The following is a 13,052-nucleotide window of genomic DNA, read 5'->3' as shown; positions in this document are numbered from 1 at the left end:
GTTTCACCATGTTAGCCAGGATGGTCTCGATCTCCTGACCTCGTGATCCGCCCGTCTCGGCCTCCCAAAGTGCTGGGATTACAGGCTTGAGCCACCGCGCCCGGCCCATACAGGCAGTTTCTAACTGTGCTGCATGGATTAACTAACTTGATCTTCTCAATAGTCAATTTGACAGAAGAAGAGACTGAGGTTATATAGCTAATTAGGGGTGACCCGGATTCAAGTCCAGACAACTGAGCCTCAGACTTTGTGCTTTTAACTACTCACTATGCCAAGAGGCAGTATAAACCCAAGTATACAGGAATTTGGTACATTTAAAATGTAACTTTGAAAATCGGTGGGGGAAACATGGATTCAATAAACTGTAACGGGATGTCAGGTGACAATTGGAAAGAAAAAGCTGGAGTCAGAGTTTATACCTCATCCATAATATTAATAAGTTCAAAAATGGATCAAATATTTAAACTTTTGAAACTCTTAACAATACCAGAAAAGGAGAATCTTTCAAAATATTGGAATGAGGGGAGGTGAACGGTGCAGCCAGCGCCGTGAGCTCTGGGCCCATGGCGACCTAGAGCCCCGTCCTGCAGACTGCAGACGGCAAGTACAAGCTACTCAAGGGTGAGTGGAACCATAAAAGCCCCAACCGTAGCAAGTGCAGGGAAGGGCTGGGCCGCCTCAAGCTAGTTCTTCTGGAGCTCAACTTCTTGCCAACCACAGGGACCAAGCTGACCAAACGGCAGCTCATTCTAGCCCGTGACATACTGGAGATCGGGGCCAGTGGAGCATCCTATGCAAGGACATTCCCTCCTTCAAGCGCCACCTGGCCCAGCCCAAATGCTGCTACTTTGATTACAAGGAACAGCTTCCCGAGTCAGCCTACATGCACCAGCTCTTGGGCCTCAACCTCCTCTTCCTGCTGTCCCAGAAGCGGGTGGCTGAGTTCCACACGGAGTTGGAGTGGCTGGCTGCCAAGGACATCCAGACCAATGTCTACATCAAACACCCTGTGCCGCTGGAGCAATACCTGATGGAGGGCAGCTACAACAAAGTGTTCCAGGCCAAGGGTAACATCCCCACCGAGAGCTACACCTTCTTCATCGACATCCTGCTTAACACCATCAGGGGTGAGCTCGCCGGGTGCATTGAGAAAGCCTGTGAGAAAATCCCGTTCACCGAGGCCACCAGATCCTTTTCTTCAACACACCCAAAAAGATGACCGACTACACCAAGAAGTGAGGGTGGGTCCTGGGTCCCAACAACTAATATAGTTTTGCCAGCCAGCAGCAGGAGTCGGAAGACATTACCATTCCCTCCACAGAACTGGCCAAACAGGTCACCGAGTATGCCCGGCAGCTGGAGATGATCATCTGAGCCCACCAGGCACTGGGTGGGACAGGCACACATTATTTAAAACAGTTACAGTGCAAGGTTTCCTCCAATAAAGGTGGATTGACCTTCTCTAAAAAAATAAATAAAATAAAATATTGGAATGGGAAGGATGTTATTAAGTATGACCCAAAACCCAGAAGCAATAAAAAAGACTGGTAAATTCAATTACAGTTGGAAAAAAAAATTCTGCAGCCAGGCACAGTGGCTCACACCTGTAATCCCAGCACTTTGGGAGGCCAAGGAGGAAGGATTGCTTGAACCCAGAGTTTGAGACCAGTCTGAGCAACATGGCAAAATCCCGTTTCTACAAAAAATACAAAGACTAGTCAAGTGTGGTGGTGTGTGCCTGTAGTCCCAGCCACTTGGAAGGCTGAGGCAGGAGAATCGCTTGGGTCCCAGGAAATTGAGGCTGCAGTGAGCCATGAGCATGCCACTGCACTCCAGCCTGGGTGACACAGTGAGACCCTGAGTAAGACAGACAGAGAAATTTCATGGCAAAAACCACCCCCATCACCAAAAAAAAGTCAAAGACAAATTGGAAAAATATGCAACTCATGTATGACATGTTAATATGTTAAGAGCTCATGTAAACAATAAGATCAATGACCCAATCAAAATAAAATTAGCATTGAATATGAACAGGCAGGTCATAGCAGATTATGCAAATGTCGGTTATACATTAAAAAACCCATACAATCTTATTCAGATAAGATAAATGCAAATTAATTCCACACAGAAGCCACTGTCTGTGTGGATACCAGGTTAATAGCACACTTTTGGCAAGGGCGTAGGGACACACAGGTATTCTCACAATGCTGCTGGAAGTATAAATTGGTGCAACTTCTATTCTCTCAAAATGACAAATCTCGTGGCCTTTGCCCATCAATTCCCCTTCGGGGAATATAACCTGCAGGAGTACTTGCACTCACACAACAAGAGGCATATGCAAAATTATTCCCCACAGCAGGGTGTGTAAGAGCAAAAAGGGAACAACTGTAATCCCAGCACTTTGGGAGGCCAAGGTGGGCGGATCACGAGGTCAGGAGTTTGAGACCAGCCTGGCCAACATGGTGAAACCTCATCTTTACTGAAAATACAAAAATTAGCTGGGCTTGGTGGTGCATGCCTGTAATCCCAGCTATTCGGGAGGCTGAGGCAGAAGAATTGCTTGAACCTGGGAGGCGGAAGTTGCAGTGAGCCAAGATCGCGCCACTGTACTCAAGCCTGGGCGACAGAGCAAGACTCCGTCTCAAAGAAAAAAAAATGACTCTTAGGATCAATAACATTCATCAAGCATGCATTTTTGTCTGTTACAGTATTTTATACTTTTCTTTTTCTTTTTTTTCTTTTTGAGACAGGCTGGAGTGCAGTGTTGCTGTCATGGGTCACTGCAGCCTCGAACTCCTGGGCTCAAGTGATCCTCCTGCCTTGGCCTCCTAAAGCACTGGCATGACAGTCATGATACACCACACCCGGCCTCAAAAAGTATTTTATACTTTAAAGCTTGTAGTGACTTGTCCAAAGGTCCCCTAGCTGGTGAAGCAGTTAATGAGGAGACAGGCCTCGACTGCCTGCCCCCAAAGCTGTTTTCTCTTTGCTACCTCAGCTGCCTCTCTGAGAGACAGAGGAAATTCATTTATAGTGATGTGGATTGTAAAACATTCCCCTGACCAAAAGTCCTATGAATAGATGTGGGGGATCTCAGCCACTCTCAGGGCTTGAAATAATATCTGCCAGCACGTGACTCCCACATTTACATCTCAAGCTCAGTCTTCATCCCCAAATTTCTGACTCCCATATCCAACTCCTTCTCAGTATCCTCTCTTGATTGTCTAGCAGACATTTCCATTTCGGCCAGGCGCTGTGGCTCACGCCTGCAATCCTATAGCACTTTGGGAGGCCGAGGCAGGCAGATCACTTGAGGTCAGGAGTTCAAGACCAGCCTGGCAACCTGGCGAAACCCCATCTCTACTAAAACTACAAAAATTAGCCAGTTGTGGTGGTGTGCACCTGTAACGCCAGCTACTCTGGAGGCTGAGGCAGGAGAATCGCTTGAACCCAGGAGGTGGAGGTTGCAGTGAGCCAAGATCACGTCACTGCACTCCAGCCTGGGAGACAGAGACTCTGTCTCAATACAAAAACGAAAATGAAAACAAAAGACATTTCAGTTTCCATATGTGCAAAACTGGCCTCTCATCCTGTCCTGCAGCCCACCATCTATGCAATGGGGCCAGCACTCCTCTCACCTGAGGCTGTTTTGAAGATTACATGAGATCACAGATGCCAAGGGCCTAGCGCAGCTACTTGCACACAGTTGACACACCATAAATGTTAACAGTTATTGTAACCATCATATAGAGAGGGAAGACCAAAAGATGCTTTTCGGGAAAGCAGTTGGGAAGTGGAGTGGGAACTGATTCAGAGAACAGGTGCTGGGGAGAATAGGCTGGATGCAGGACCTCAGGGGCACATTCCTAAGGGTACAAACCACCCGACAGAGCTGGCAAGGGATGAGCAGGAGTGGGGGAGGCTGCTGAGGTCCAGCTAACGTCAAGCCTGAACTCAGTGGCAGAAAAGCCTCTGCCTTTGCCAGGGACTTTTGACCTCTTCAGATCCCAGGCAAGAGGAGAGGGTAAAGAACACAGATTAACTACACAAAAAAACCTCCCAGCTGGACACAAAGGCTCACGCCTGTAATCCCAGCACTTTGGGAGGCCAAGGCGAGTGAACTGCTTGAGCCTAGGTGTTCCAGACCAGTCTGCACGTGGCGAAACCCTGTCTCTACAAGAAATACAAAAAATTAGCCAGACGTGGTGGTGCACGCCTGTAGTCTCAGCTACTCAGGAAGCTGAGGTGAGAGGTCTACAGGAGTAACATCCTGTATCCAAAAAATAAAAAAGGCTTTTCTTTGCCACCTTCCCCTTGCTACTCCAGCCCTCAAGGATCCCACCTGCAGACTTGCAGTTAATGACCTGGCATTTAGCACTTCCCTCTGCTAGACTTCAAGGAGCTAAAGGGCCGAGGACTTGTTACCCCAAAGATACCTCTCCAGGGCAGAGGCATCCACAGAGCCCTCTGCTTCAGAACATAACACATCCTCAGGTGGTACACATTGTTAAAGAGGAGGCAAGATTTTTCCTGCCCAAGACAGACATATAGGGAATCTAAAGATTTGTATATTTCCTTCAGATCTTCACTCAAATATTATGTTCTCAGCAAGGCCTTCCCTGGCCTCCCATCTAAGGCACCTTGCCACCCCACCCTGCCACAACCACACACGGGACCTGTCTTCCTCTTGACTTTAGTTTTTCTCCTTAGCACTAGTCACTAGCACACCACATACTTAATTCACGTCCCGTTAATAGTCTCCCACACTAGAAGGAAACTCAACTAAGCCTGGGATTTTTGTCTCTTTTATTCACGGTGTATCTCCAGCTCTTAGAATCGTGCCTGGAACAGAGCAGGAGCTCAAAATACATTTTTACAGTGAATGAATGATTACCCACACTTATTTAAGCACTTGCTCTGCGCTAGCGACTTCTGTAAACACTCTATTAATACCTTAATTAGCTCATCTCATCTTCACAACCACCCTTCGAGGTAATACAATTATTTCTATTTTCTAGAACACTGGCTCTCAGAGAAGTTAAATCACTTGCCCAAGGTCTTATAATTTTTACTTGGCAGGGCAGGGCAGAGATGTGTCTGGCTTGCAGGCCTTAGCCACCACCTACACAAAATGAGCTGTGTTGAGGTGGAGGAGAGCAGCAGGCAGAGGGGGATAAAGGAAAAAGAGAGCAGAAAACCTCTGGAAGAAACTGGCTAACACTCTAGCCCAGCACTGTCTGGTAGGAGTTTCTGCAATGATGGAAGAGATCTGTATCTGCACTGTTCGGTACAGTAGCCACTAGCCACAGGTGACTGTTGAGCACTTTAAATGTGACTAGTGCAACTAAGAAACTAAGTTTTTTATTTGATTTCATTTAAATTAATTTACTTTTTTTTGGAGACAGGGTCTCCTGTCGCCCAGACTGGCGTTCGGTAGTGCAAACATGGCTCCATGCACACTGGACTCCAGTGATTCTCCCACCTCAGCCTTCTGAGTAGCAGGGACTACAGGCTCATGTCACTGTGCCCAGCTAATTTTTTAAAATATTTTTGTAGAGACAGCATCTCACCCTGTTGCACAGGTCAGTCTCCAACTCCTCAGCTCAAGAGATCCTCCTGCCTCAGCCTCCCAAAGTGCTGGGATTACACGCGTGAGTCACTGCGTTGGCATAATTTAAATTTAAATAGGTACACGTGGCTAGTGGCTACCGTATTACAGAGCACAGCTTCAATCCAGACTAGATTCAGTGACTGGAAACTAGGTTGCTTGTCGGGTCTGTGGCTTCCAGGCCTGGTGAGACGGGGATTCAGGAGACGGGGGAAGGGAGTGTATATTTTCAGCAGTGAGCACCTAGGTTACTTTGTGTAATCTACGAATACCCAGCGAGGGGAGTATTTGTTGCTGCTAAGGGCTGGAGATGAGGCTCAGGGTCAGGATCAGTGTGCCTGCTGCCTTGGGATCTTGGTCCTCAGTCAAAGGAACTTCCTCTCTCTAACCACCCCCCACCTTAAGCCAGACAATCTGTTCACGGGTAGTTGGTATCGAGTGGCCCGGTCAGAGTCTGGGGCTTCTCAGTCCTTCTCAGGATTTACCCATTACCATTTTCAGGCTCCTTTTAGGGTGGAGTCTGCATAGCTGATCCTACACAGGCCTCACAGGCTTTGCACGGACTCAAGAAATGTTTGCTGCAATGAATAAACAAGCAGCAAGCCAAAGCAAGGACAGATTTCTGGCAACAGAGAGCCTGAGGGGGGAGGGCCTTCATTTAGCTCCTCAACGACACCATTTAGGAAGCTGTCCTCAAAACTGACAGTCCCTAAGAATCAGGAGGGACAGTTTGTTTAAAATGACATGCCCCAGGCCTCACTCCCAGGTGTTCTTATTTAATAAATCTGGGTTAGGGTTCAAAAATCATCATGTTTACCAAGCCCTCCCACCCAACACACACACCAAATCTGGTGCTAGGCTCAGAACTAAGCTTTTGAGAAATACTGACTTAGGGTGAGGCTAGGCATGTATGTGGGTACTGGGGGCAGGAAGAGGTTGCCCTAGAAGGAAATCCAGAAGCTGAGATAGGTCTTTGAGATACTTAAAGGTATACATACTTCTTTTGTGTATTTTCCTTGCATTGCAGTAGCAAGAGGGAACTTGAGTCACCCAAGTCCAGCCTTCCAGCACCACAGTGTTGGAACTGGCAGAAGCCTAAGTCCCAGCTAGTCCAGGCCCTTAGACAAGCAGTACACCTGAGAAGTCCTGGCAGCTACAGGGTGTGTGGGCGGTAGCTGATCCCCAGGAAAGCAAATCTCTGGGCTCTAAGAGCCCTGCAGGCTGTACCGGCAGATTTCCCCTCTCAGCCAACTCCAGCCTCTGCTCCCCTTCTGCTCCTCACTTCTCTAAAGCGAAACATCTCACAGTCATTTGCTCCATGCTTCCTGTACGATTTCTTTATTTTTACTCTCCAGTTTGTGGGCTGAGTCTGTGTGGGTGTGGGAGAGGAGCTGGGTATTTCTACTTCTCTGCGTTTTCCTTCTGAGCTGGGAGGACTTTCACTTCCTCCCCAATCTCTCAGTTCTGCCTTTCATGGGCTGTCCAGGTCATGAGACCTCCTCTCCTAACCTTCCTGAGCACCAGGGAAACAGAAAACTGATTGCAACTGGCTGCCCTGGAAGGGCCTAGCATCCACTCAGGAGCAACAGGTGGTACAACTACAGCAGTAACAATAACCTCCCTGGGGCAGGAGCCCTGGGCTGCGTGACAGCAACAGAGGCAGCCAAGGGAGTCCTGCTTGCTCCTGAGGCCATCCAAGGCCTGAAACCTGTCTTGCATCCCTCTAACACCATCATGGGCAAACCTGGGCCTCCACTTCCCTCCCTCAGCCTTTTCTGCCCCAGCACTCAGCCAGACAAAAGTGACTCTCAGCTTGCCCCAATGCCCCCAGCTCTGCCTACTGGTCTAGTTCTATATTTGACAGTCTTAGACATCTACCACAATGGAGCACAGAGCCACGGGAGGGGTCGGCCTCCACCACCAGAGCCTGACAACCTGCCTTCCCAACCTCCCTGAACCTCAGTCTCCTCTTTCAAACAGTTATATGTAGATACAGAGGAGGATTAGAAAACATTGAATGGGTGCCTCAATCAACAGTGGCTGTTACTGGCAGGAGTTATAAATGTGTATTTAAAAAAGAATCCCTTCCTTTTTTCTTCCAATCATAAGGACCACAACCATCCAAATAGCAAAGAGAGCCTCAGACACTCCAGCTCAGCCTCTAGCTGCAGAAAGTCACCTTCCCAAAGGGAGAGATCAGTGTTCACCTAGGACTGGAACGCAGTGTGATCTAGTGGTTGAAAGTCTTAGCCTTCAGCCTCCCCAGCCTCGTCAGCTGTTCCAGAAGCCTGTCAGCTGCCCCTTAGTTTTCTGCTGTGTCCTCAAAGAAGCGCATGGACCCTAAAATAAACCTCTGGAGAGCCAGTTGCCCAGTTCTTCCAGAAGAGAGACTAGACACGCAGCTGGGCATGCGGCCAGAGTCCAAGAAAAGCCTGGTTTGCCAGGGGCAGATTACTGTCAACAGGAGCAACAAGTGCCCCTGCCCTCTTCCTCACAGCTCCTTCTCTTGTCTGGAGGGGAGTCCAGCACGTGCCAGCCCCAGTAGGTCTCATTCCCTTGCCAGCCTCCCGACTCAATTCCCAGGACTGGGGCACTTGGCTTCCCAGAGTTGGTGGCTGCCAAACTGACTCCGTGCAGCGGGAAGATCCGTGACTCAGCGCCCATGATGTCAGTCCCTTCATAGTCAGGGCACTGTCATCCACACATGCACCCGCGGGGGCCGGGGGAGGACAAGGCGAGGTGGACCCCCAATGCAGAGGGAGAAGAGGGGCGCTGCTGATACAAAGGACTTCCCAGGCGGGTTCATCACCCCGCTGGGGCGCGCCCTGTCGGGCCGTCTCCCCTTAGAGTAAACTGGTTCACGGTTGTGTAAAGGCTCGTGGGGGCACCGGGAAGGAGAGTCAGGTTTGCAAGGACACAGTCCTATACACTGACCTTAGGGAGCTTCCCGCACAGCTTCACAGGGCATTCCGGGGAGAGCTCTGGGCCAAGGGAGCAAGCGCAGCAGGGGGCGCAATAGCCACTGCCGGCGACCACACAGCTAGGTGCCCGCCGGGCCTCAAGGCAGCCACAGAAAAGGCGAGCCGTCGCACCTCCTTTCCTCCCTCCAACCTCCCCCAGACTGCGGTGGCCACGGCGGTTTCCCCCAGCCGCCAGCTGTCCCAGCCCTCCAGGTGCGCCCGAAGCCCTTACCCTGCGCAGGGCAGCCCCCTGGGGCCAGCGCCACCCCCGGCGCGGCCAGCAGAGCAGCCAGCAGCGCGCAGCGGACGGCCAGCATGCTTCCTCCTCGGCTACCGCTCCATGGTCCCGCAGAGGCGGACAGGCTGGTGGGAACCGGGCGGCAGGGGCGGGGCGGTGGGCGGGCAGGCTGGCTCAGTCTCCGGGGGCAGCCCCCATTCGCAGGAGCCCGGCGCTCTACATACACTGCGAGTCCCTCGGCCCCGCGCTGCGTTCGGCTCCGCTCCCTCTGGCCCGGCTCAGTGTCAGCGCGACTTCCCACTCGCACATGACTCAGAGCGGCGGACGGTCCTGGCAACACAGGAAAACATTTGAGGAACTCGCGCTGGAGCGTCTCTGGGCCGTCCCAGGGTGCGGTTACGAAAGCCGGAGCGGATGGCGCAACAGCCCCGCGCACCGGCCGACCGAGGGCGTGGCTTCCTGCCACAGCGCCGCACCTGAGCGGGGAGAACAGGGGACCGCCAGCCCCATCAGAGCCCTTCCTCCCGGTTCTGTTGATGAGAAAAGGGCACTTGTTTTGATTTTTGGTTTCGTGAACAGGATTACGTTGTGAAAGGCACACCTGGAGAGTCCTCGAGGAGGCGATGTGACTCTTACCCTTATGGTAAAGCAGTGCTTGGTAGCCTGGTTGCCCACTGGAATCAGCCGGGAGCCCTAAAACCCTCCAATGTCTGGGTCGGGTCTCCAGAGATTCTGATTTAATCGGTCTGGGGTGAGGCTTGGGCATCGGAAGACTCACCACCGTAAAGGCACAGTCTCTCTGCCCAGCTGCTCCTCGCAGGCTGGAGCAGAGGCAAGGAAACGGTTTGGACTTTGCAGTCAGATAGACCTGGGTCCCCATTTAGACCCACCATCTACTGTGTCTGTGACTTTGGTTCAGAATCTGAGTCTCCATTTCCTCACCTGTCAGAGATAAGAAAGCCTATGCTGCCCAGGGTTATTAGGAAGGTTCTGTGGATGGCACCTAAACACCCGACACACGGTCTGGGCCACAGGTGCTCCGTAGACATCAGAACTTGCATGGCTGCCCTCCTGACTTGACAGACAGAAACTAACACCAGGGGCAGTGGCTCATGCCTGTAACCCAACACTTTGGGAGACCCAGGTGGGTGGATTGCTTCCGTCCAGGAATTCCAGACCAGCCTGGGTAACAAAGTGAGACCCCCCCATTTCTATAAAAAAATTTAAAAATTAGCTGGGTGTGGTGGTGCATGCCTGTAGTCCCATCTGCTAGGGAAGCTGAGGTGGGAGAATTGCTTGAGTCCCGGAGACCCAGGCTACAGTGAGCTGTGATTGGGGGCCGCTACTCCAGCCTGGATGACAGTGAGACCCTGTCTGGAAAAAAAAAAAAAAGAAAACAAAAGGAAGGAAGGGAGGGAGGGAGGGGAAGGAAGGAAAGAAAAAAAGAAACTAGTGCTTGGCTTTTGAGCAACCACAAGGACCATGAAGGGGACCATCTGTCCCTCCCTTGGAGGGGAACTCTCTCAAGGATCCCACAGAGCCTTCAGCCTCATGGCTGAATTCAGAGGAAAAGAAAAATGCTGAAATAAAGTTTAGGCTGAGAAGCTTCTAGACCAGCAACTGCTCATTAGAATGTGTTTTTCTGCTTTGGGTTTCAGGCCGATCCTAACCCAGATCAAAGATCCTGGGACAGCTGGAAGAGGCATGGCCTAATGGAACTCCCAAGTGGACAGGGCCAGGCATGGAGCGACAGAGCTTCTGAAACAGTCCTCAGAGCCTGTGCATCTGGGTCTTTCTGTAGGAACCGCCCCATCAGCAGTGCCAGGCAGAACCAAGCACATGCACTGATCCACTGCACGATGGGGGCTACTGTGGGTGGGTTTGTTTGCTTCAGCCATGCCCGCAGACAGGAACAGAGGAGCACGCTGGAGGCCACCAGCCCTCTCGCCTGCTAGTTCAAAAGGGGTTGCAGCAAGGCTGGAAAGCGGTTCCCACTGTGGTTGCTCCCTTCCTCTCTGTGGCACACACAGACCTGAAAATAACCAGAGAGGGACTGCAAGCTGCCAGCCTAAAACAGGAAGGCTGCAGAAAGTCCGAGGCTCAGATAGGAGAGTTTAAAAGAATGTTGAAACCAAGAATAGGCATCACAGATCCCACCTGTCTCTGCACCAAAGCAGACCTTCCTCTCTCTAATCTACTGATGGGGAGCCTGTGTGCTCTGTAGTCATGCAGATCGAGTTCCCATCCCGGCTTTACCACTTGCTGGCTGTATAACTTAAGCAAGTTACTCAACCTCTCTGAGCCCCTATTTCCTGATTTGTAAGATAAGAACAGCAACATACAAATTTTTCGTGTTTTGGTTCACATGAAAAAATGTAGTCCGGGCCAGGCCAGGCACAGTGCTTCACACCTGTAATTCCAGCACTTTAGGAGGCCAAGGTGGGTGGATCACGAGGTCAGGAGTTCAAGACCAGCCTGACCCACATGGTAAAACCCCATCTCTACTAAAAATACAAAAATTAGCCGGGCATGATGGCACACACCTGTTGTCCCAGCTACTCAGGAGGCTGAGGCAGGAGAATCACTTGAACCCAGGAGGCAGAGGTTGCGGTGAGCCGAGATGGCACCACTGCACTCCAGCCTGGGCAACAAGAACGAAACTCCATCTCAAAAAAAAAAAAAAAAAGGAAAAAAGAAAGAGAAGAAAACATACCTGCACAATTCAGCCTGACTTGCCCTCACCTAGACAACAGAAGGAACAACGAAGACTTTAGTTGTCTGAGCCAGAATACCTCTTGGATAACTGCTGCTTACAAACTGCTTCATACACACAATCTCCTCTGAAATTCTAAACCCTGAGTGCTGGGAGGTATTGCCCTCAATTTTCAGATGAGTAGATTGAGGCTAAGAGAGGTAAAGTGGCTTGTTCAAAACTGCACTAATAGTAACTGGCAGCTCTAGGGTGAGGTCTGGCTCCTGGCCCAGGACTCTCACTGAGCAAGGGCTCGGTGGGCCCACCCAGGACCAAAGACACTGCAGACCATGGCAGCAAGCACTTGGTGTTCTGTAGTCTGTGAGGGGTGAGCAGAGAGCAGAACTTAGTGTGTAGGACACCCTGTCCATCACTGGTGTTCCTGCAGGGACCCTCCGTCTCCCCTAAAGGGGGAAGCCCGAGGTTGACTCCCAGCAAGCAAGTCCTCTCTTACCTTCCACCTGAAGTGATGAAGCATCTTAAAGTTTGCCAAAAGCAGAAGTCTATAAGAGACCGCACAGAATAAATACGTAAGGTTTTTTTGAAACCAAAAGGGACTTGGTCATCATCTGCTCCTCCTCCCTCACTTTTCAGATAAGGAAGCGAGGCCTCAAGAAGAGAAGTTGTTTGGTAAAGAGGGCACAGGCAGTTGGTGACAGAGCTGGTCAAGATCCCAGATACCCTGACTCAAAGTGGTCATTTTAAATTCCCACCCTGGCCCCAACCTCCAGGTCTGGGCTGATGTGTTGGGGCCATTCTCAATTATGAGAGTTTAAAACTATGCACTTTATTCTCTGTTCACTATGTGAATCCATCTTTAGGGACAACAATTATTCTGAGAAGTGCAGTGGGGTAGGGCTAGACTGAACTGCAGATCCCTGCCTGGCCTCTGGCCCTGGAGCCAACCCCTAGTTAATAAATAATTACAGGAAGGTGCTCCTTATTCTCTGAAACCTTCCCCTCCTGCTTTCTCATCAGCCTGGGAGGAGGTTACGTGGGCAGACAGAGGTCTAATAACAGAACTCAGTGTCTGGCCAGTGGCATCCCTCAGAGTCAGGCTCCAGCCAGGGCCCATTGAGGGCCTCAGCCTGCCCGTGGAGACCCTCACTTTCACAGTGGAGGAATGCAGCATCCCCGGCTCCGGCAGCATGACAGTCTGGCTCCCCGTTGCATCACCAGGTGAGTTTATACCCAGAAAAGGGAATTTTTAGCACCATTCTCAGAAAGGGGTCATAAAAGTTTATCCCCTTCTTGTAATATTTAGAGAATGTTATGATTTTATAACTGCTAAAAAGCATCACAGTTATAGCTGGGCATGGTGGCACATGCCTATAGTCCCAGCTGCTTGGGAGATTGAGGCAGGAGGACTGCATGAGCCCAGGAGGTCAAGGCTGCAATGACCTATGATTCCACCTTTGGCACTCCAGCCTGGGCAACAGAGCAAGACCCTGTCTTTAAAAAAAAAATTTAAAAAAGGCCAGGCACAATGGCTCA

At 50.7% G+C, this 13,052-nt stretch overlaps 1 protein-coding gene and 1 pseudogene across 2 annotated transcripts in view; one reads left to right on the top strand and one right to left on the bottom strand.

Moving 5' to 3' along the window:
* Positions 1–9,318, bottom strand: part of IL6R (interleukin 6 receptor) — a 63,709-nt gene extending 54,391 nt beyond the window's left edge. For both annotated transcript variants that reach the window (XM_031936165.1, XM_026447360.2), the window contains exons 1-2: positions 9,283–9,318; positions 8,801–9,136 (exon numbers count right to left, since the gene is read on the bottom strand). In XM_031936165.1, the coding sequence (XP_031792025.1) occupies positions 8,801–9,136; positions 9,283–9,316 (370 nt within the window). In that variant the 5' untranslated portion in view covers positions 9,317–9,318. The remainder of the gene's footprint in view (positions 1–8,800; positions 9,137–9,282) is intronic.
* LOC111544004 lies at positions 373–1,673 on the top strand (annotated as a pseudogene).
* Positions 9,319–13,052: the final 3,734 nt, after the last annotated feature.

Source organism: Piliocolobus tephrosceles, chromosome 1 (assembly GCF_002776525.5).
Source record: "Piliocolobus tephrosceles isolate RC106 chromosome 1, ASM277652v3, whole genome shotgun sequence".
In the NCBI taxonomy this organism is placed as follows: Eukaryota; Metazoa; Chordata; class Mammalia; order Primates; family Cercopithecidae; genus Piliocolobus; species Piliocolobus tephrosceles.
Note: the sequence above shows the minus strand (reverse complement) of the source record. Positions and strands in the feature narration are given on the sequence as shown.